General features: G+C 38.5%; 1 protein-coding gene and 1 non-coding gene across 12 annotated transcripts; both read right to left on the bottom strand.

Moving 5' to 3' along the window:
* Window positions 1-30: 30 nt before the first annotated feature.
* LOC104631848 (E1A-binding protein p400-like) lies at window positions 31-22161 on the bottom strand. Of its 11 annotated transcripts, none has more exons than XR_012838126.1 (30): window positions 21511-22161; window positions 20354-20570; window positions 18929-19111; window positions 18558-18698; window positions 18015-18093; window positions 17408-17753; window positions 16986-17122; window positions 15346-15515; window positions 15013-15187; window positions 14785-14921; window positions 13784-13970; window positions 12601-12764; window positions 11131-11300; window positions 9914-10075; window positions 9555-9610; window positions 8814-9109; window positions 8056-8258; window positions 7794-7966; window positions 6605-6801; window positions 5653-5764; window positions 5101-5253; window positions 4246-4329; window positions 3732-3860; window positions 3247-3291; window positions 2959-3112; window positions 2204-2445; window positions 1874-2044; window positions 1276-1412; window positions 716-789; window positions 31-598 (listed from the first exon to the last, which is right to left on the bottom strand). XR_012838126.1 is itself a non-coding variant. In XM_075769501.1 (30 exons), the coding sequence occupies exons 6-30, from the start codon at window positions 17496-17498 to the stop codon at window positions 546-548; spliced, it is 3696 nt and encodes a 1231-aa protein (XP_075625616.1). In that variant the 5' UTR covers window positions 17499-17753; window positions 18015-18093; window positions 18558-18698; window positions 18929-19111; window positions 20354-20570; window positions 21511-22161; the 3' UTR covers window positions 31-545. The 11 variants fall into 11 exon arrangements, 9 of the variants coding, with proteins under 9 accessions (XP_075625616.1, XP_075625620.1, XP_075625621.1 ...); XM_075769501.1 differs by having other exon boundaries at window positions 697-794; XM_075769505.1 differs by having other exon boundaries at window positions 716-794.
* Window positions 7288-7427, bottom strand: LOC142604328 (small nucleolar RNA SNORA49). The gene has a single exon (XR_012838204.1). It is a non-coding gene; the product is annotated as a small nucleolar RNA SNORA49 (small nucleolar RNA).
* Window positions 22162-23726: the final 1565 nt, after the last annotated feature.

Below are 23726 nucleotides of genomic sequence, written 5' to 3'. Positions count from 1 at the left end.
GGCACGGCGCGCGCAGGAACGAGACTCGGGGCCAGGACAGAAAATTAACTTTTATTGTAGTGCAGGGAGGGGGCTGTAACAGCCGTTCAAAGAGTTAACGGTCTGGGCAGTTAACGGTCACTCAACATTCAGCAGGCAAAATGCAGCCACTTTTCGTCAAGATTTAGTGTAAAAATCCACACAGAAAACGTGCCTGCTTGGGGTAGGACTAGGCACTGCTGACCTGGAGAGGTGCCGTCACAGCTGGGGATGAGGCAAAGGGAGGAAGGCAGAAGGGAGGGGAAAAAAGTAACCCTTCTGGTATGCTTGATTACAAATAAAATACTGCCAAAACCCCACAATCCCGGGGATAGTTTAGCAATAAAGAAAACACACCTTCCACGTGCTCAGTAATGACATTCAGTTTCCGTTTACGAGATAACATTTCGGTAGGGTGAAGGTGCCGCGTAGAGCAGCTCCAGGCGGTACATAAGCTCTGCCCTCCAGAGGGTGAGGTACGCCTGCCATCAGCGTAACTTCCCATTGAGTTCATCTGTGCAAAGAAGTCACCGGGGTCTGATGAGCAGGACTTGATGCCTGCAGCTTTTTGTGACTAAATCTAAAATTAAAGTTTAGATGCATATTGTTTACTAGGTAGAAGTATAGAAATAAAAGAATTGAAGAGCTGTTGGAAAGAAGGTACAGAATGGAATTCACCTGGAAAAAGAGAACAGACCTTTTCCTGCATTGTCATAGGCTCTGCACAAGTGGAAACAGCTTTGGACATAGGTAGTAGCTTGTCATAGTTGTCTGCGCTGAAAGTAAATGAGCTTAAGCTAACTTAATTTTATGCTACTATTTTAATATTCATGACATCTTAACACAAAGAATTTTAAAATTCTGTGAGAGGACTCTACAATTAAGATTTGACAAAGCTGCAGATTAGCAGGGAACTCCAGCCACTTCTTTGCCTAGTAATATGACAGCTATTTTGTTAGACCTGAGAAAAGAGTTGAGAAAGGCCTGGGCTGATGCTCCTAGTACATCACAGGGAACAAAACTGAAGCATTTCAAATTTTTCTTTACATGAGCACAAGCACAGGTATGATGCTTTGATGGCACATGCACTACTTTAAGGCTGAAGGTCATCACAGCACCTCTGATGAGAAATGCCATGGCCATGTAACGTGAAACACATTTGTACTTAAGAGAACAAAATATTCACAAATTAGGCCACCAAACTGATCAAATGTTATATCTGGGAAAAATTATCATCGCCAGTAGAAGTAAACTTACAGAAACCTGTCTGAGGAACTTCTTTTTCTAGCAGTCACTGTCATCAACTCAAAGCGATTCATATAGATTTGAGTACACTCAGAATTCTGGTCTTTAGCATAGGCTTGTCTAATATGAAGAGGATAACCACCCATGATCTGGAATAAATAGAAATTGAAGGCTTAGGTACCAAACATAAGTAGTCGCAAGTGCCCTGTCTCAAAAATTTTTGTTTACAATAGTCTTGACTGAACACAATTCATATACTGCCACTTTAATAGAAGTTAAGAAAAACAGCTCCCCTTCCTTATTTTTAATATACTGATAGCGCAAAGTAATAATACATCTAAGGTCAAATCATTGTCACAACACTGGGGAAATCCATTTTCTTCAGTGTACGGAAACTATAATAAATATAACCTATAGTAGTCATACTGACAAGGAAGATATTTATTAGCATTTGCTTGTATACCAAGCTATTCAAAATTCTAAAATACAGTTATGATCTTGCTTACTAAACACTCATGTAGTCCACTAATAGCAATAAGGAATTAAAAAAACCCAAAACAAAAAATCCCCAAGTCTTCACAATGTAATGCACATTTCAACTTAAACTCACCTTTCCTTCTGGACCTGCAAATGCTTTTATGTAATGATTCTGGCATTGCTTTGGGGAGCGATAAACATAGTTACAAGAGTTAACGACATCGCTGACAAAGTCCCAGTTTGCTGTCTGTGCTGGTGAGACAATAGCAAGGTTTAAAGGAAGTGCCCGTAACTGTTTCACCGCCTAGGACGCAGAGAGAAATTAAACCAATAATATTTCAATTAAATGCTTTTCTTGTGTGCACAAACATGTATAATCCTGTATAATCAAGGTCTATGGATGCTGTAATAAACTTCCAAGTAAAAAGGTTTTGAAGTCAATAAAAATGAAGTACCAACTTACTTTTAACAGTGCCAAGTCTTCAGCAACTAGCCATGCAGGACTGTCTTGCCCAGCGTCAGCAGCTGACTCGATGAGAGCTGACAAAGGTCTTGCAGAATAGGTTTTCTGCTTTACCCAAAGGAGGGTCTTCCGAGCTTTGCCCTTCTGTCGTGTTTTCAATATTCTTGGAGTCACTTGATTGAAAAGTGAAGGTGGAGGAACAATCATCCTTCTATGGCAATGCTTCTTTCTCTCACCTGAAGCTAATTGACAGGACAAAGTTATTTTCTCCAGTGAGAAACAAACTTTGTGCAACAAGATCATGATAGAAAACCAATTGCTGCAAATCATCTGACCAATGATAAGCCTTTTGCAGTACTTTTCTGAATGCACGTACCTTCAACCTATGGTCCCCAGTACAATATTTGACTTGGTCAGTCATTTTTAAATAGCTTCTCGCTTCACTGAGAGAATAAGCTTAAAAACAGATCAAATGGATGCAGAGGAGTCTCACTGCTTTAGTCCTGCTCATTTAATTCACCCATATTTCTATTTCTAATTTGTAAGGACAATAGCAAGTTTTCACAGTGCACTCCCTCTGCTCTCACTCTACATTCAATCATTTTGAGCGACTTCAAGCCTAACAGAGAGAACGGTACATGCAACGCCTAAATCTTTAAACACAATCTTAAAGATACTCTTCTGAAAGAGTTTTCGTATTGTTTCACACAAAAACATTACTGCACCTTCCCAATGCAATTTTGAATCCAACTTACATGACAGATCTGTTCTCGGTCGCTTACGCAACCTCCTCACAAACAGAGGTGGAAGCTTAGATTCTGGAATCGGGGTACTAGTGTACGTCAGGCACATAACTGAATCAGTGTAGACATCATCGTGATTTTCGGGTACAACAGGGGGAGTCCAAAGCTTAAAAAAAACCCAAAACAACAACAAAAAAACCAGCCCAACGCAAAACATCATCAATAACAAACAACCCATAGTTTGCTATTAAGTATTTTAGGTAAGGTTTCCTTCAGATGAAATAAGGGCTCCTGACTTACGGGCATTATTTCTATTTCTCCATCTGGGCCTTCACAGACAAATTCCTGTGTGAGAAACAAGGAATTTTTGATACCTCAATACAACATCCAGCCCAAAATCCAGCATTTAGAAACATGAGCATGTTTGCGATAACTATAATAAAAAAATAGTTAGAAAAAAATATATTTTAAGGAATTAATCTGAAGTTTCAAAAGGCAGCATATTTTTCCTCAGTCTCTTCCTTCAGTTATTATTACTTTGATACATAACTGTGCAATTCCAAGTCAACCTACAAACCAACAGCCCTCCTGCTAAAAGAGCAGCCTACTATTCTACAGACTTAAAACTGTCCAGATCGACAGCTACAGTTTCAAGAGCACAATACTTGTGCACAGGTACAAAAGCAGTGTAGTATGAACCCAACAGACATCTGTAAATACATAGTTCATAGTCACAATACGCAAATTCTTTGAAAAGTGGGGACTTGGAGATCCCTCGATGTTACCGTGTTATAAGCATCTTCTCTGGTATAGGTTAAGAGTTCCTCTTTCACTTCCTGCTGAAGTTTTTCTTCTACCTTTTCCAGCTCCTTGGCATGCTGATATTCCCATTTTGTATTTGCAGTTCTTAACTCCTTTCAGGAAGAAAATTTTTACACTTTAAAATATTACTGCTTTTCACAATAAATATGCTAACAGTAGTAAATTGTCACAGATTTGAGGCTGGTAACTACATAATAAATTAACTTTTTACAGGCTAACAGTCATACCAAAGTTAGTTAAACTGAGATTTCATTCTTGGGTAAGGCCCTCATGCCAGTAAAGAGAAAGGGAAATATGTCTACCTGTTAGTTAGGAACCAGTGTGTTTTTAGACCACAATCATTTGAGCAACATTTCAGTGCTTATACACAAAAAACAAACAGAAGACCCAAATGAAACAAACAAAAAATCTGACAACAGTTGTAGTTTTCTGTTTTGTTTTTATTAATTACTCAGAAAATGAAATACAGTCGCTTACCTTGTTGACTTTCTGGCTTTTTTGAACATTCAAAGTATGAAACAATTCCAAGAAATTCAATGCATACTTTTCAATTGGCTTAAGCTGTTCAGAAAAAACATTTTTACACACTGCTAGTTATTTAGCTTCTGAATTAGAAACACCTAAATAACCAGTGATTTAAAACCAAGCAGAAAAAAACTCCAACCAATAAATGTATTTATTTCAGTTGCAAATAATGGCACCATCATTACAGTAGAAAAGAGATCTAAGGACCAAAAATCTGACATTTTGGTCCGTAGCTAGTCTGCTCACATCCCACCAGTATCCCTGAGAATAGGCTCCAACAACTGGCTTCCATTTTCCTAACTGGAAAAAAAGAGAATCCCACCCAAGTTATTATGCACACTCTTGAGTGGTTGTTAGTAAGCAGGCTGCTACTTGGGTTCTGCACAAGTAACCAAAGGGAAAAGGAGACAATCAGAACCTGACAGAACTTAGGTAATGCTAAGAATAGTCATTTCAGGGTTAAGAAACAGATCCAAGGCCTTTAAAAAAAAAAAAAAAAAAAAAAAGAGACAAGTATCTGGCAAAAGCACAGGACTGTAGAAACAGTTTTATATCACAAGATACAATTTAGTCCAATGCACTTCACAATCCTCAGGAGAACATTTGGTGACTTTAATGTTTCAGACATATCTATCAACAAGCTCAGATTACCTCCCAGAACTGTTTCAATATTTAAGTTTGCACAGAACAATTTCATGTAAACGGAGTGGAAATAAGGTACTTTATGAAAGCCATTTGATTGTTGCACAGAAAAGTAAATTTCAGATATTTGTAAAAGTTTACATAAAACAAGAGAAATCATCGTACCTGATCCACATAGCTAGCCAGCTGTTCTAACTGTGACGGAACAATGGTATTTCTTGAATCATGCAACTCTGAATCTATGTCATCTCTTATCTCAGATCGTGTCTCTTCTGTAAACCTTCTGGAATCCTCTTTTCCATATTCAGAGCAAAGAACCTTATGGAAACATGTTTTTAAGTACTCGATAAGACAATGTATGATGTTTTTTAACCATCCTGAAATTGAGTTTAGAAAAGTCAGACTACAGACATATTTGACACCTTTTGCTGCAAGAGATGTTTTTGTTTGATTAAAACAATGCCAAAAATAGTGTAAAATTATCATTGGAACAAACACAGTTTTCTTTCTAGATATTTTTATCTTTTGATTTTCTGCATGAGCTAACAATTCAGGATTTTTACTGATTTTAACTGTGATCACATACCACTAGCCCCCAAACAAGTCTGGAAATAAATATAAAACTAGATGATGTTTAAACTTCTGACTCTGATCTCATAAAGCCCCCTTTTTTTACATATTGTTAAAGAATTGCTCGCATTCTTAATGTTACTGTACCTGAGTTAAAAAGTCTGTTGAATAATCATCTCCCTGAGCAGCCATTGCTTGAATCAAATGTTTAATACCGTTTTTGAACAGCCTCTCTTCTACAGAATTACCACTTATAAGCCTGTAAAACAAAGAAACTCATTACTGCTCTCTAGAAAACAGTGACACTTTCTGAAACTCAATAGTTTCATGTCTAACATTCCTCGCCTACAGCAGTGAGCACCCACACTCATTTAGAGTCCATCAGGTATTTATTTGCATAGGAAGTTTTGTATTTGTTTTTTAGTTTCTTAGAGGAAAGTTTTCTTTTTACATCTGATTTCATATTTTCAAAACACTAGGTTCTTTTAAGTTCTTATTTTCAAAATAAACAATAAACAGTATTGTCTTCTATACAATTGGATTTTTTAAAAAATCCTTACACTAGCAGGGTATTTGCTAACAGACACCACCCATGCATGCCTGGCCAGTGGTGCAAGGTGAGCAAGAGCTCCCCTCTGCTCTCAGCACGTCCTTCCAGGAAAAGAAACAGTCACTTGAGAGGAGCTTTCAAATACATCCTAGAACTACATGAACATCAGCATCTCATCGCTGGTGGATTTGAAATCCAATGGTAGACCACCACGACAGACATTTATTGTTTATCAAGAGCAGAAAACACCCACAGATATTAATGTTCCTTTTGACTGTCCGAACACAGAAATCCAGATGGCTTACAAGATGAAAGTGGGAAGGAAAGACAGAAATAGAAGGTACAGTAAGGGAGAGGACAGGACTGGGTTTTCATTTTCCCTTTAGTCTGAAGGGAAGATGTCTGACTGATCCAATCTTTAAAGGGATCTGAAAAGACCAAATAACTTAAAGAACGACCTCAACCAAAAAATCCTAGTTTCACCTAAAAATATCTTCCCTCTATTTTTGATTTTAAAACAGCTATACTATTTCTTAGCATAAAAGTCACCTGTATATGTGAATATCTCTGCCTCTTGCAATTTTATCACACCATTCTTTAGCCTTTGTACCCATCCGTGGATCTAAATCAGTGTCATAGAAGACAACAGAATCCACATCTATATGGCTGACACCTGTGGAAGGAGTGTGGGAAGAAAGAATAGCGCAGAAGAATCGCTTGTCTTGGTTGAAGTTTTTTATGGATTCCTAAAATGAGGACACAAGTAACTTAATTACAAAGTCACACTAATGAAGCATAAATCTCTAAACAAACTTTTTTACAGAATGAGAACATGAGAAAAATTGCTTTCCTATTACTTCCCCAACCTACATTAAGCATGCAAACGTTTTAAGTTATCTGACTGCCCACATTACAGATCTACACAATTCAAAATTAATTTGTATACCATTAAAACTATTAATTTATGGTGCAGTCACCCATTCAGATAAAAATCTAAAGATCTATTACAATAGTCACATTATGTCCTATGACTAAGCACGCCTGGCTGGGTTATTACATTCTGTGCGTGCTTCATCATTTTTCTTGTCTATTGACTAAATCGGATCCCTTCCATTGTGCTGCCTTGTGTTGCTTTAAGGCGAAGTATTCCTTTATGTTTTATACTGCATCTGACAGCATAACAATGCAATTTGAAATAAAAAATAAGAAAAGAATAACTTAACTATATTGTTAATGTTTGCTCAAATTGTAGGCCCCAGAGGATACTGAGAATCTTACTGGGGAGGGAAACGAGCATACCTTCAATTTATCCTCAGGCAATGCCAGGGCACTCTACAAAAAAACAAAAGCCCCTGGAGTAAGGCTGAGGAAGTGCCAACACAAAACCAGCAACTACAAAGTACTAACAACGTAGATAGCTACAGATAATGAAAGCAAAAACAATTAAGCAAAACGCTATTGTGAAATAAAACGTCTGTATTTCAAGTACAAATTACTCATAAATATAAGACAACTAGTGGCATACCTCTTGGAAACGCCCTGGATGCCTCATCAAATAATAATATGACTGACATATTTCATATATAATTACATATTTTGTGCTATAGCTACATAAATAATTTGCTTAAATAACTAAACTATGCAAATGAATTCTGCAAATGTATTAGACTTTCCTTTAGATTTTCCCTCCCACTATGAGCATTTATTCCCTATTAACTTGAGTAAGAGGTCCTCTTACCAGATAATGCCAACTGTGAGCACCGCTCTCGTTAACTCTTACGTACGTGAGAAAATGGAAGTTCAAGAAAAGCTCCAGGATATCAAGCATTGGAATCATCTGTGTCAAAATCAACACACGGTGTTGTCTTGCTTTCAGCTCCTGGAGCAAAACAGCCAGAGCTTCCATCTTGCCTGTTTATGAAATAAGAACTTAAAGGTTCTGCAGGTAGCATTCAACAATTAGAGAAAGAACATTAACAAGTGGTAGGGTTTTTTAATACCTGAATCATGCTGCACCAGTCGGGGATCTGGAAACTGTAGAAAGTGAGGTCTTGCTATCTGCTGCATTGAATGGAAGTAGGGAAGTATCTGTTCCTTTAGATTAAACTTCAAGACTTTCATTTCATGGATGTATGTATAAGGAGGATTTGCTACATACAAATATGGAGGAGCAACAGCTACAGCTGGCAATGTGCGCAGATCTCTATTAAACAAACCAAAAATTTAATATACTATTTTTTAATAGCTTGGGCTATTAACTACTCAAAAACAATAACAAAGAAGATCCCTGCATGGAAGCATAAAGGACCTGGCTAAAGGTAAATTGAAAGTAAATCAGTAGACGAAGTTTCATGTTAACATCAAGTGAATGCAAAACCACTCAAGATCAGAACAAGACAAGAGGAAATTAAAAGGCTCTGTAAAGTTACCCAGATAAGCTGACTTACAACTCCTACTGTTTTTGTAAGTATGCACACAAAAACCACAAGATATGTCAAAATAAAGTAAAATTGCTATGTAACTAATAACTGCCATGACTATTAAGAGTTTTAAAATCTTAGAATGATCTAAAATTATACCTCAGGGATGCAGATAGATTCTACATAAAGGAATTTAGCCTGCAATAAGGATAAGCCAAGGCCACTCATTTATCACTTTTAGCATTTTACAGTACTTTACATAAATACCCTGTTTGGAATGGTAGTATACACCCATCAAATTTGTGTGCAAAGACTGCAAATGGATTTGTCTCAATTACCTAGTAACAACATCCTTCAGGGTGATCTGTTGCTGCCTCAATGTCAGAATGAGTTCTTGCAATGGAACTTTTAGAACCTCTGAAGTACTTGAATATGGAAGGCAATTTGCAAAGCCGGCCCAGCGCCATTTGTTAATCCTGGCAGAACAATGCTGAGAGATTTTTCTTTCACTGATCCAAGAGCAAATTTCCAACAAGTCTCTGCCATACAGGGGGGTTCTGGCACATCGACGCTCATTCCCACAATATATTTTGTCCAGGTGTTCCTTTAGTTGTCTTTTTTCTTCTAAGATACCCTTTAAATTCAAAATTCTTTTCTGAATATATTTTGGCCAGATAAAGGTTATGCAAAAAAAGAAATTTATGCAAAAGAAAGTTGAAAATAAGGATAATTTAGTTAATGTGATAGTTCTATGACTGATTATGAAAGGAGAAGTGAGCAGGAGACAAGCTGACAATCAGAATAGTATTTATTATACAAGAACAGATGATAGGTTTGGTATTTCAGTGAAAAATAAATCTGCTTTCCTACTTTATGCCTATTAGCGTGGGACTTTCAAACTACCACTGGAGAGTCCACTAGTACAGATGAATGAGACTAGTTGATTACAATAGTCTACATGATTTAAAAATTAAAGCTTTGACTCTTTCAGTGAACAGATATGCACACATGAATCTTGTAAACTGTACATTGTTCATGATCAAGTATATACTATACTATATAAAGAGTTAGCGTAGTACCTGAGATGGACAGGAAAGTGTAGATACTGATTTAGATTCAGTGCTCAAGTCATCCACTGTCACATTAATAAATTCAAATTTCCAAGAAAGCAGCAAGACAAGAAAAAGATTTTCATGAAGAAAAACAATTTAATTTCACAGACACATGATATTACAATATAGAGATATTGTAGCTTCTAGAATTTAAATTTCTGAATTGTTAAAAAAATGGAAAAACTAAAAAAAATTGAGATCAAGGTTATTAATGAGCTTCATTAAAGGTCCATGCTCCTCAAGGAAGAAACAAATCTAAAGACAGGCAAAATATTCATTCTGCTAAAAAAAAAAAAAAATGCAAATAGAATTATGTAGCACCTTACCTTGATGCTTCAGAGACTGTCCACCAATAAGCCGACAGAATTGACTGTAAGACAAAGTAAATGTTTTCCCTCTAAACTGTAATGTTACAGGCTTCTCTGGCTGAGCAATTCTCACTTGTGCTCCAGCTGTGGAAGCCATTGGGCCAAGTGCTACCTTGCTGGCTGTTAAGACAAAAAGCATACAAGGTTTAAAAGTAAGAATTTCCTCCCTGTATGCTGCAGGATTTGAATGCTTATCCCATGCATATAGTGTGTCATATTTCCAATGAAGGGCAGTTTTACTCCAGACATAACTCTTAGGTTGCGCTCAACTGCAAACAGACTAGGTCTCCCTCTAATACCCTGTGTTCATAAACTACACATGACATGTTCTTCCCCTCAGTGCCACTGGTAGACTTAAAAAGGATGATTTCCTAGATAGAGTTTGACTGGTATTTCATGTGTGTACTCACTGGATTTGACAACGTACAAACTTTGCAAGGGCTTCAAGAGTCTGCACAGGTATATTTTAAGCAGTTTTGGGGGAAAACAAGCACAGAGTAAGAGATCTTTTCCTGCACAATTCATTTTTAGCAACAAAAGAAGTTCTTAGAACAGTTAACACCACAAAAGAATAATTATCAGATATAATTTTCAGTCTCCGTTCATAGTGAATGCTTCCCACTCAACCATGCAAAAACTTACATTGTACCCAGCTGAAATCAATATGTACAGAATTTAAAAAAGGCCTGAAAAAGAGTGTCTTTGAAATACTGCACTACATCCTCAATCATATAAAAAAGACCCAGTTAATAATGACCTTTAATAGTGGCTCAGCAGAGACATGGTGAATGGGACAGTGATGATGCCTAAATCTGATCAGTCAGTCAAGACCGACACGTGTGAAAGGCTGCCTCGCACGCTGCAGGTCAGGACTGAAGAGAGAGTTTCATTAAGATAGTATACCTAGAGACCAGCACAACTGCCAGCAAGAATTCCAGTGTTTGCACAATAGTATCATTCTGTTTATAAAAGACAGACAGATAATAAGGAATTTTGTTTTGATTTTTTGAGCAAATTCACGTTAGAAAACTGCTAATGGAACTTGATATTCAAGTATGTAATGCACGAACACATTCAGTACAACCCCATTTCTTCCCCAAATTCAAGCAATATATTAAAAAAAACCCACTCAGCAAACCAGAAAGCAATGATTTATTACTGTATGTACAACACACCTTTCCTACGCTGATACTCTGAAAACATCACAACGGGTTGTCGTCTTTGTATTTTCTCATGATGATCTGCCACAATTGTTGCTGTGTCCACTGTTTGCTGCAACTGAGACCTTGAGAAGTCTCTAGTCCTACCTTCGGGTTTCTGTCCATACTGCACTGGGGTAAATAACCTAAAAATTAACAAATCATCTTTCTACATGTAAAAAAAAAAAAAACAACCATACATGAGGAAGTTGTTAGTCCCTTCTTCCTAATACAAAACCAAGTTAAAAGGTAAATATTTATTTTTAGTCAGTAATCTGAGCTAGAAGAGGTACCCAGCTGCAAAGCATACGGCAGGAGAGATTCTGCTTCTCTCAACATGCAGAGGAAACACAATATACTGTAAAACACAAAGTACACCAAATATTCTGAGGCTCCAGTCTTCTCTGAAAGATCATGTGAAGGGCTACAAGCAGGACAGATCTCCCATACTCCTTAATCATCTTTGGAGTCTGGAGACAGCAAGAAAACTCCCCAAAAGATGCTAATAAGGATCAAAGTTCTTAACGGAGCAGAGTCTTCACTATAGCTAGCTGCAATGTAAGTACAAAAAGCAGGGGATCTCTACTTCCATGCAGCTTCAGGCAGTCTGGTTTAAAAAACATACAGCAATTGTAAAAGCTGACTTCACAATAACTGTTTCATGTGTACTACTTCAGGGAAACTAAAGCTGTCTAAACAGCAAAAGAACGAGTTCTTTTTCTGCTTTATATATATATTTTAGCTATTGCTTCCAATTCTTAAATTTTATTAAATGACAAAGGTCCCTTCTGGCAGAACTGCCTGATAGAACTAGTTAACAACCTTCTTGTCACCTGTTACACAAGCTGTCTGGGGCTTCAGTAGCCATACTCTGCTTTTATCAGATTAAGGTATCGTAAAATGTTTATGTATACGTTGCTCTGATGTAGTCTACAGCAGAATTACTTTCTCTCCAAGACTCAAAAAATGAACCCTCCCAACTGCTCTTCAGAGAGCAGAGTGAATAGCAAAAACAAAAGGTCAAAATTTAACAGAGCACTTTTTTTTTCTCCATCCCCCCACCCCAAGATTTCTTTAAGTGCTTTCAAGCACATCTCAGACTTAATTTTAAGTAGTAGGAGAAGATTTAATCATTCTCCTTAGGAAACTACTGCAGAAGGCACTTCCACTGCTTGATCAAAAACACAGACTCCTGCCAAACTCAACAGAGTTGGAAAGATCACAACTGAGCCTTCATAAATGAAAAGAACTATTAAGTGGTAAAAAAGCAGTCTGTGTGACCTCAGAAGACTGGCATACAGTCTTTAGCAGGGATCAATTTGGAAACAAAAGATAAGAAAAAGAAAAACAAATGCTTCTGAATTAATCCTCTGGGCCCTCACAAATATTACTGATTTTCACTTGTTACTTAAAATAAATCAATCAGTCAACTGGAACACTGCGTACCTATTGGGTTTGAGCTTCACTGGCTCAAGTCTGTGTGACGAAGGAGAACAGTAGATATCTTCAATAAGCTTCCTAGTTACCTTCATTTTTGGCAGTATTTGTGCTTCGTAGCATGTCATTTGGTTTTCCATCCCAATCACATCAAAGAGAGACCAGTCTGCATGCTTAAGTTATAAAACAAAAAACCAAACAAACAAACCCCAACCTAAAGAAATATTCTACTACCACTCAGTTGCAGTAAAAAAAAAAAGTAGTAATAATACCATATTATCTGAGAATGATTAAAAAGCTCACAGCTGATGCCTGAATTAAACCAAAACATGGAAGAGCCACCTGTCATGTGATTTTGCAGAGAGCAGCTGCCGTTACTTAAAAAGGTTTCAGCAACCTACACCATGAAAATAGAGCATTATGCTCGTGTTACCAAAAGCCATAAACAAGACAGCACCCTCAAATTACAAGCTCTGTGGTTAATTCAATGCTTATAATTAAAACATTTGCCTTAGTAGAACTGGCATTCCAGACACATCCATTCCCACCTTGACACACGAACTCTATTTCCTCCACAAGCCTTTGATACTCATCCTGTCCCCCCGCCCCAAAATTATTTTTTCCAACAGGCTTTAAGAAGCACCTACTTGAATTTCCCAGGACATATACTGCTACTGTTTTAGCATTGTCCAGTCTTAAAGCCTCTAGTATTGCTGAAATCACTAAAGAAATGGATGAAATCCTTTGCAATATAACTTTAATGAACAGACTACAGTTAAAACTGAACCGTGGAATCCGATACAGCTTCTTATCTCCAGAGCTGTACACAGCTTAACCGTGCCCTTACTACACCTCAGGGCAGGACAAGACTGGCACCTTTCCCTGAATTCCAAGGCCCATTAGTTTAGGTTAATTGGGAACTTTAAGCAAAACCAGAAAACGTTGCAAAATAGCCTGACCTTCTCTGACAAAGACAGCAAATTCCCAGCATACCTACTAAATTCAGTACTACCATAAAGTCAATTGTTATTATTTATAGTCTTAGCAGTTGCTTCTAAAAATAAATGAATTAGCAATTCAGATTTTGAAATTTAATTGGAACCTGAATTATGTGTAAGAAATTTTATGTCCTATGCCACCTGCTCTCCCCGTCAAATCAAGTCAAGCACAAGAGAATTACTTCACTACTCACCTTCCAAATATCCCATCCTAACGCATTCAGCACTACAGAAGCGGTGGTAAACTCCAGCGTGTCTAACACAAAGGAAGAACGTGGAAGCCGGGGACTTATCAGATCAGGATGGTTACACACTCTTAGCAGCTGTGTCAAAACATGGAGGACACTGACAAAGTCCCCACTTCTAAGATATTCTTGAGTTCTGTTATTTAAAATGAAAATATAATTTATCTATAAAAACCAGTGCTTTTTAGGAGCTTAGGTCTTTCTGCATAGTCCAATTGTTTTTCTGAGTAAATCTGCTAACACTAAGTTATCTAACTTAGAAAAGTATGAGTTTAAAAATGCAGTCTTCCATTCCTCCAGCTTCTCTCACATTCACACAAACTTTTATTAACTTACAGAATATATTCTGATTTTAAACCCCATATTATCATAAACCTGAATTTCTCAAATAGCCACTCTATTTTAAATGAAAATGACATTGGATAATATATGAAACACATATTGTCAATATTAAGGCTGTATTTTTAATGCCTGAGTAAATACCACTTTAAATTATCAAATTCACTGGAAAATACAAAGTAGACACATCAGAAAAGCAAAGTAAAATACAACTTAGGATATTCAGTTCCTACATAACTTAAGAACTAAATTTAGATAAAAACTGTGACACACACTCAATTGTCTAAGTTATAAATATAGAATACTGTATTTTGTCCCATAATCTGCAAATACTGTTTACTTGTGCTTCCTTTCACCTTGCAGAACAATTACATATAAAAAAAAAAAAAACCCAAACACAGAGAGAAGAAATTGCTGAATACAATTACCACTTAAAAGTAGAACATGATTAGTCTGCACAGCACTATGGTTATGCCCTGTGCTTTAATCTATAGGTTTGCCCATGACTCACTTAGAAATAACATATTAGCAAACAAGCTCTCTTACTGTAACTGGAATAGTTCCTAACCTTAACGATGAACGAACAATTAAGAACTACTTAACACATGTACCTTGGTTGAGACAAGATGTCTTTATACATTGACTTCTGTCGATTAGAAAGTGTACATGTCAGCACGTGCTCGTACTTCCTTGGTAACTGCTTCTCAACATGAATTTTGGACCTCTGCAAAATAAATGACTGCACTACCTAAAAGAAAACAAAACAATAACTTCCTAATTTTTATTTCCTCAGAGAAAGAGATACTAGTATTAAGACGCTATCCTCAAGGGAGACCTACTCTCTGCAGCCTCACTGCGAGACTCTGGTAATGATCTTCATTCCCCTTCACAGATGCTACCTTCGTAAAATCCAAACAGGATTGGGAAATCCCTGGAACCAGGAAACGGACAATGGCCCACAGATCTTTTAAGGCCGTAGGCAGAAGGGTATCCATCAAGAGTAAACGATGATGACTGTGAACGATGAAGTTAACAATTAAGATAAGATCTTAAACTTAAATTACATCACAGCACGAAAATTTAAAACACCTGCAGTTATGAGCGCTGAAGTTATTTCAGAAAGTAGCTGACAGACAAAAGCAAAAAGAAAATTTTTAATGAATGCTCCAGACCTCCGGAAATTGAATATTTCATCCCAGCGCTTCTCTGTCAGATTATGACTGTTCTGCCTCTCATCTAAAACTAGGTACCTCCATTGTACTTTCATGAAGGCATCATAGTCTTTAAAGAATTGCTTGCAGGAGACAATACATACATTAAAGTTGTTGGGGTCAGTCCATTCCTGCAACATAAAAACACGAAAATCCTAAAGGCTTTTTCGATGGATTTCAGAGCAAAGATTATTCTTTCCTCTTCTGGGATTAAAATAGATTATCTTGCACTTTATCCCAGTGCAGTTCTTCAAAACTTTCAAAATCCCAAAAGGGAAGCAACTGCTCAATTTAACTCCCTGGTTGTGATGTTCAAAACATTACATAAAATATCTTTAACAGAAATGGCTTTTTTAAAGAAGAAAAAAAAAAAAATCCCACAAAACACAGCAGACAGTCTCCTGGCCATCCAAAAACAATTGGCTTTCATTGCCATCTTTCCTTATGTGTTTTTAAATTGTTCCTTGAAGAGTTTGGACACGGTTCAGAATACCTATTCTTGTTACAGGTTATCAATAGTATTCATATTTAGTAGATAAATTCTAATGTCTAAGATTCATGTGTCAAATCTTTAAGTAAATTCTATCCTGGAAGTATCAAAATTATTATTGACTTGATCACAGAAGCTGTCAAACGTGTAAATTAACATCCCAATATTTGCTTTCAAAGGCAAATAAAAACTTAGAAACACAAGACACAAAGTTAAAATTGCAAGAATGAAAAGTCACAGAAAAAGGAATAAAAATGCTAAAAGCTATGGCAATTTCGGTAATTTTCTTCTGCTCTACTCAGGTCACAAGGCAAGAATAAGTTACAACATGATTTATATACCCAATTCTACAAACATAAGAGAATTGAAAAATTGCTAGTAAATCTAAGATACATAGTCATGAAGGAAACATGGAAAGAAATTGAAAAGTAACTGGAAAAGACACATAATCCTAAAAGGAGGGCTAAAATTTACATGCTGTAAAAGCATTAATGGAGGAACACAAGAAGTTCCTTGTAACTATGGAAGCTGAAAATATAACAATTACGGGGGGGGGAAGGAAGAAACTATTTTGCAAATAAGTTTAGTGAAGTTTTGAAGCCTGAAATCACATGCATGGCTTCTAAGCTACAAAATAGACACCAAACTTCTTGTAGCTTGGTCTGGATTACACATCAATCAATTTCTCATCCAAAAAATGGCTAAATTCAACATATTTTCTTAATAAACTTCTTCAAATACTAACATGAGGTACAAGTCACTGGAGCAAAGATGCAAGTTTTCTGTACTAGTCAAAAATTTCTGTGCCAAGGGACATCATGCCAGTAAGTACATACACACGACTTCAAAAAGGCGAGCCAGATATTGCTGGTCATCAAAACAGATTTTATTGGTAAATATCAAACTCTGCTTATGAACCAGCATTCATGAATTGAGGAAATATCTTCATTATTCCAGTATGCCACGTAACAAAAGAGAAAAGAACTAGGTTGTTATATCACTGTACTGGAGTTTTTAACCACAATGGTATAAACGTGATTCTGGCTGATATTTTCAGTGTAATGCTTCTGTGACCCAGTACATATGTATATGAAACAGTGTTCCATAATACCTGTCTTTTTTTAAAAAGTTCTCCTGGGTTCCCAAGATACAGAAGAATTTTCAAAGCAGGGCACCAGCATTTCAGTTCAATCTCCCACTTGAGCACATTAAAGTTTTGTGAAACAACAAGAATAGGACCCCAGTTACCTACAGAGATAAAAGGTACAGCAAGACAGGAAATGACTGCATATCACTTCAGAACTTACAGAAAAGGCAACTGTGTATACACAAACAACATACACATGCACTAACACTCAATGAGAGGAATTGTGTCTGCTTTTCTATAAAATTTATTCCACGTACATTACTTTAAATTATAATTACTAAAAGCAATCCTCTTTTTCTTTTTTCCCCCTCTTACTGAAAACACATTCACTAATGAATTGCTAAAAATATAGATTTATAAAATAAAAGGTCTAAAATACTTCATACCTTCATTACATGCTAGGTGTGCAAAAAAAGCAACAACTTGCACTGTTTTTCCAAGTCCAGCTTCATCAGCCAAAATGCCATTGAGATTCATCTTATACAGCTTTGCCAACCACTCCAGTCCAGTCTTCTGATACTCTCTAAGAGTGCCGCAGAATAAAGGCGGAGTATCACTTTTTACTACTGTTGTGATTTGAGCACTGCCTTTAGGTAACAACCTAAACAACCATTGCAGCAGCAGCAATGTCTGCTAAATCTCCCATGTATTTATTTACAGTAGATGTGAGAAGATCTGGAAGCACCACCTCCTTCTGAAGGCTCTCTTTCTTATTCAAAGAGTCTCTTATTTCTGCACAAAATAATAAAAATCGCGGTGCTGCCATATCTAAGATGAATAATTCATTAACAGATTTGATGCCATTTACAGCTAAGTCAGGGTCTAAAGAACACAAGAATTCTACACTAGAAAGAGAAAGGACATATTTATGACTCAAAACTAAAAATAAAATACTAGTTCCTAAACATTTATTTTTGGTAAGCTTATACTACTAGTAGTATGCCAAAAAAAAAAAAAAGTTATGAAAAAAAAAAAGTCCTAGGTTCTTATTACCTTTTTTTGAGATGTTCTGTGAGTTTAATGCTTTTTTCCTCCTCTCTTCTAACTCTACTTGCAGTTTTAAATCTACCACCTAAAATGGAGAGAGAGTGGGGGGGAAATGAGCAGAAGGAAGTGACAAACATGAATGCACTTAGCTTCAAATACAGTTATGAATTACTTAACATCCCTGCAACAGTAGGGCAGGCATCAGACATGGCTGCAATGCAGAACACTCGAGAAAAGAACAGTGTGTACAAAACTGACCATGAATAGAAGTCAACCACATAAGCGAGAGCTACCCAAGAATAACTCATATCAAAACTTAAACGTTCAGTGAGCCAACTGCACCGACTAGGATTAGTGAAGCACTCTCCTTCATAACGTATAAAGCCTGAAATTATTCATGCAACCACAACATGAAGCTATCTTTACCAACAGATAATATTTACCACATGGGCTGAGCAAAGCTCAGTTGTAAGATTCTGGCTGTTACGGTCTAATAGATTTTTATTCAGTATGTCTTTAGAAATTTTTTTTTTCTTTCTTTACATTTACCTGTTTCATGGTGGACCAGAAATGTTCAATTTCTCTAGCAGTAAAAGCAGCAACAGCCCTCAGTTGCTTCTCTTCTCTTTTCTTGCATGTTTCTTTATGATGTATCATATCCTTGTGACAATGAGCCACACTTAAAATCAGCTGAACAAAACCGTAAAATTATTTTAACTTTTCACTTTGTTCTATCTAACAAGCGTATTTCTAACGAAAGAAGAAAAAAATGCAATCCCTTTAGGAGTAGTGCCCAAACTTTACAAACACAGTGGAAAGGCAGACCAAAACTCACGCATCCTCAGCAATCACATCCTAACCATGAAAATGCTGCCTATTCTTCCCCCTTTTCCTGGTTGGAAATATCAAATTCACATTACCCTCTTGGCAGTTATCATCTTCCATCTTCTTTCTTGAACAAAATCAGTTGCCATCCACTGCATTTCTTCCAGAAGATAATCACGGTGTGATTTATGCCGGGGGGCCTCTTGGAGTTTGGGCAGACGTTTCAGAGACCATAAACCTTTTTTCCTCAGTGCTATTTGCTGCAGAATCTCATTTTCCTTCAAGTAAACATAATGAAACTTATGTTTCCTACTGCACAACATAAAAACAAGACAGAGACGCTGTGAAAAAATGTTACATGAATAACCAACAGAAATGATTATTCAGTCCTTGGAAACATGCTACGCTGTTTGAAGTTGCACTTTATTAAAGGATAATGAATAAAACATCTTGTGCAGATTTATTTAAAGTCTTTGAAGGACTTTGCGATGCAGCAGTATTATGTAAAATCAATAGAGAAGTTTGGGATGCAGTGGTACTCAGTCTTTCCTCCTAAAAATATAGTACCCCTAGATCTCATCAGAAGAGCAGGGCTGATTCAGCGAGAATTTTCACAGAAATTAAATGCTCTGCCAGATGGACAGAATTCTCTAAAAAAATACAGTTGCTTCCTGCAACTGCTGGCAAGGAAGCACAAGCAGCACATTGTGATTTCTCCTCCCCTTATTCTAAATATGCTGCATAAATAGTTAAAATAATTGATTCTGGTTAATTAAATCTCCTTCTAGGATTTCATTACAAGAATAAATTCTACTTCCCTAGAGAACCTGCCCGATTCCTCCTCATTCTCTTTCTTTCTTCAAGAAAAATTATATGGCATGTCTGCATCACTAATTAAAACCAAGAGAGATACAATTATCCACAGAGCATTCAAAATTTAAATGAAGATGAAGTTTTATTGTAAAGAAAGATTTTCACCCAGCTGTGCTACAAAATGGCTCTCTATTAGTGCTTGAAATGATTTGTTCCTTTCTCCCCAGGTTGGAGTAAAAAATTCTGTCATCCATGAAGTCTCAATACAAAACACAAAGGACAACAGTGCCAGGACACAGTGAGAGGTTAGCATGCTGTTCCCTCTTGCTGCACCTTGTAACTTACCTGCAACCTTCCACACACGTCTGAAATTTACTTTGAAGAATGAAATGAATTTGATTCAGTGAAAATCCAGCACAAGAATATTTAAACTGAGAGTTGGGCAGCCATCACAAATGACATAAATGAACAGGTATGTTCTTCACAGAAGTAAAGTTTCAAGAGAAAGTAGTGGTAAAGTGCTAAAAAAATCAATCTTGTCGAGACTTCATTAACAAGGAAGATGTTACCACTTTGTTTCTGAGGACACTCTCTCCCCAGTATTCCGACCGACCATTTAATGGTGCAGAATAGATGACAACAGCAATTACAATACACAGAAAACAGACGTTCAAAACCGTATACAATATAATATGTAAATCTGATACCTGTTGCCATAGGGGAACTGGAGCCGGGACCAAAATCAGCTGCTGCTTATCACAGCCCGCTGGTTGTACTTGCTGAAGAAAAGCTGGGTTCCTGCTGTGTGGAGCAGGAAAGGAACTATGCAAACTTGACAAGTTCGGTCCATTTTGCTGTTGGCTTTGCTCCTGGCTAATCTGTTGAGCCACTTGAGGAACAGAGGACATTCCACCTGCAGAGAAGCTTTTAAAAATTGCAATTCCAGTAATTAAAATAGTCCAGTATAAAAAAAAAAACAAAGTGGCAATACAGACTGCTACATAGTTGGTCAATTCAACTTTCTACCATACCACAATACAATTGCATACCTAGAGGCTACGAAGATGAAAATCAATCAGCGTGCTAGTCTAGAACGTACTTATCCCCTCTTTAACCTGACAACACAAAGATCTTTTTTAACAACATCCTACAGAGAGGTGACAGCTAGGCAACCAGTCTCTATCAGGGTATCGAGTGACCAAAAAGGAAAAATTTCATGCAACAACATCAATTAAAGAAAACAACAAATTAGGCACAGAGGGTACACATTTAAGCCCAATGCATGGAAAATGAGATGTGTAGTGCTCACTAAGACTTCTGTTTTTCTCCAGAGGGTTTTTAAATCATATAATAATTGGTATTAGATATAATGTTACAATTACAGAAAATCTCATTAAAGCAATTATCTTTAATTACAAAGCTTAAAACTTACATTTGGTAGTAAATACTTTATCATAAATCATTAATATATGTACTAGATGTACCAGCATTATTTTAAAGGTCACAAGATTTTTCTTTTTAAACTGTTATCAAAACTAATTATGAGTCTTTGTGTGAAGTACTGTTTTGGAACAAAAGTTAACCTAATAAAGTATCTCATTATCAATAAAACAATGCATCGGTCTACCACTTCCAAAGCTCTATCCACATTTATCTTTGATTTCACTTTTACATTCTCTTTATTTTGCTACAAAATGGTTTTTATGAGCACAGAATTGCTTCCTGCCTAACTTTTATGACGAGAGTTCATCGTGGCCATTGACCTTTTAACTCAATTTAACCACTCGAATTCTTTCTCATTCCAGTAGATTTATCCAGTTATGTTACACCTAGCAGTCAGACGCAGGGTTCCTGCAGCACATACCGAGTCTTGGCTGGGCACACTTGTGCTCTGAAGACACCACAGGGCAGGCGACGGGCGCTTTCCCCAGCAGACGGGCTCACGACGACCAATGCCGCAGAGCGAGGCCGGTGCTCTCAGACACCATCATGCCCTGGGAACGACGGAGGCTGTGACAACAGCACGATGCCTGGTGTCACTCATGCGATTCCCAGACCTCTCGTTTCATCAAGCGCTGCTGCTTGAGGGACAGAATGATTTATCCTGTAAGTATGTTACAGCCACCTACGCCATTAATACAAACCCAAGCGGGGCTTGAACGCTGCCATGAAAACGTTGTAACGTCTGCAGCACCACTGGCCAGGCTGCAAAGAAGCTTTACCGCAAAGATGAAGTTATCTGAAGGTACGAGGGCAACGCATTATCAAACCTGCCCCGCTAAGACACGCCAGACCCCCGCCGGTGCCGAGCGGACACCGTCCCCCGCGGCTTTCCTGTCAGGGACTGCCCGCCGCTGCACGGCTCCTGGCTGAGCCCGCGCCCGGGACGGGGGGCTGCGGCCCCCAGGTAGGAAGGAGGCAGCTTACTTAATGCCTTCCGTCTTCCAAGGGAAACAGGCTGCAACGGGCAGCTCAGCAGCCCCGGCACGGCACCGGGGTGCGCACACCGAGGCGAGGAGAGGGCGAGGAGAGGGCGAGGAGAGCCTTCCCTCCGCCGCCGTACGGCCCGCGGGTCCCCGAGCTCTCCGCCGCCCCCAGCCCTCGCTCACCTCTCAGGGCAGGCGGTGCCCCGTGCCCCGCCCGCCCCGGCACACACCTGGGCCGCGGGCCCCGCCGGCCTCGCCTCGCCCCGCCAGACCTGCCCCTCCCGCCCCGCCGCGGGCCACGGTCACGGTCACGGTCACGGTCGCAGACACGGTCACGGTCGCAGACACGGTCACGGCCGCCCCCCGCCCCGCCCCCTCAGCCGGCCCCGCCCCCGCGGGCGCTAAGCCATACCATTTCCTCTCACCTGGGGGGAGCGCCCCCACCCGACGGTCCCACCCCCAAAGGGAGGGGTGAACCGCCCAGCTCAGCGCATGCGCGAAGCCCGGGTGGCGCTGGGGCAGTCTCCCTCCTCAGCCGCAGTGTGCGGTCGAAGTCAGGCCGCAGCAAAGACCCTCGCTCTCCCCTAAAACACACCTTTCCCTCGGGCGGCTCCAAGCTGCGTCTCGGAGCGCCACCGCAAAGAGGCACCGGCGGGGAGAGCCAAACGCGGGCGGCTGCCGGGGGCCGTCCGGCTTCAGGCGTCCCACGGGCCGCTGTAGGCCTTCCCCGGCCCCGCCTGCACCTACCACCGTGCTCAGTCCTTACTTTCTTCACCCTTTCAAAGACTCTTCTAGAATTTAAACCATCTCTGTGGGTTTTTTAATTATTTTTTTACTCAGCTCCTGCACTGAAAACAGAGCTGAAATGCCAAGTTAATAATCCCCATGAAATAAAACATGTATACCAAGAGGTAAGAAATACCTTTTTTTTTTATTATTTTGTTTTCTCCAAAGGCTATAAACAGAAGTTCTCATTGATTTCAACTGAGGTGCATGTCAGTTTTAGGGCCTTCACTACAAGCAAATAAAGATATTTTTCTCAGATTGAAAGGGATAGAAAGATAGAGCTTTGGATGGAAGATTAATGCAGATTAGGTCAGTTGTATGAACCAGCAAGTGATACAAATGAAAGTCTAGGTACTGGAGTCCCTCTCCAGAACACTTGTACATGCTCATTCTGATAAAAAAGAGCAAGACCTTCACAATAAAATCAAAAGCACTAATTAAAACCCAGATAAAATAAATAAGCAAATCCCTTTAAGGGACAGCTGCGCTCTGGCAAAAAAAAATTAATCCAGAAGAAGCCATAAAATTAAAGGCTTTGGCCAGAAACCAGTTGAGTGAAGGAGCTGAGAGGTGACTCCCCATATTCAGTAATTACCATATTACAAAGCAAGTCTCCATACAAACCTAGCTAGGGAAACTTACCAAGTATTGGTACCTGAATGCTTCCAGACTTCTGTTCCACACCTTCCAAAAGTGTCCTACACTTTAGAGGCAGGAAGGCTGCTGCCTCTACTTTTTTCTTCTACTGCCTCCACAGAGTTGCTAACAAAACCAGAAGTCAAACCACAGTTGGGGAGAGCAAGAACTCCAGAGTATGCACATCCCCACAACACAGAAAATTCAAATTGATTCCCAAAGGAAGACAGTC

Source organism: Balearica regulorum, chromosome 17 (assembly GCF_011004875.1).
Source record: "Balearica regulorum gibbericeps isolate bBalReg1 chromosome 17, bBalReg1.pri, whole genome shotgun sequence".
NCBI classification, from domain to species: domain Eukaryota; kingdom Metazoa; phylum Chordata; class Aves; order Gruiformes; family Gruidae; genus Balearica; species Balearica regulorum.
This window is presented reverse-complemented; position numbering and strand designations above follow the sequence as displayed.

Bases quoted from the DNA above. Each gene is read 5' to 3' on its own strand.
- LOC104631848 (XM_075769502.1), bottom strand. From the start codon at position 17,498: ATGAATCTCAATGGCATTTTGGCTGATGAAGCTGGACTTGGAAAAACA. The intron at 7,967-8,055 runs GTATTAAAAAAC...TTTCATAAACAG, and splicing joins ACTGGTGCAGCATGATTCAG to GCAAGATGGAAGCTCTGGCT. The intron at 5,765-6,604 runs GTGACTTTTATG...TTTGTTTTACAG, and splicing joins AGAGATATTCACATATACAG to GCTTATAAGTGGTAATTCTG.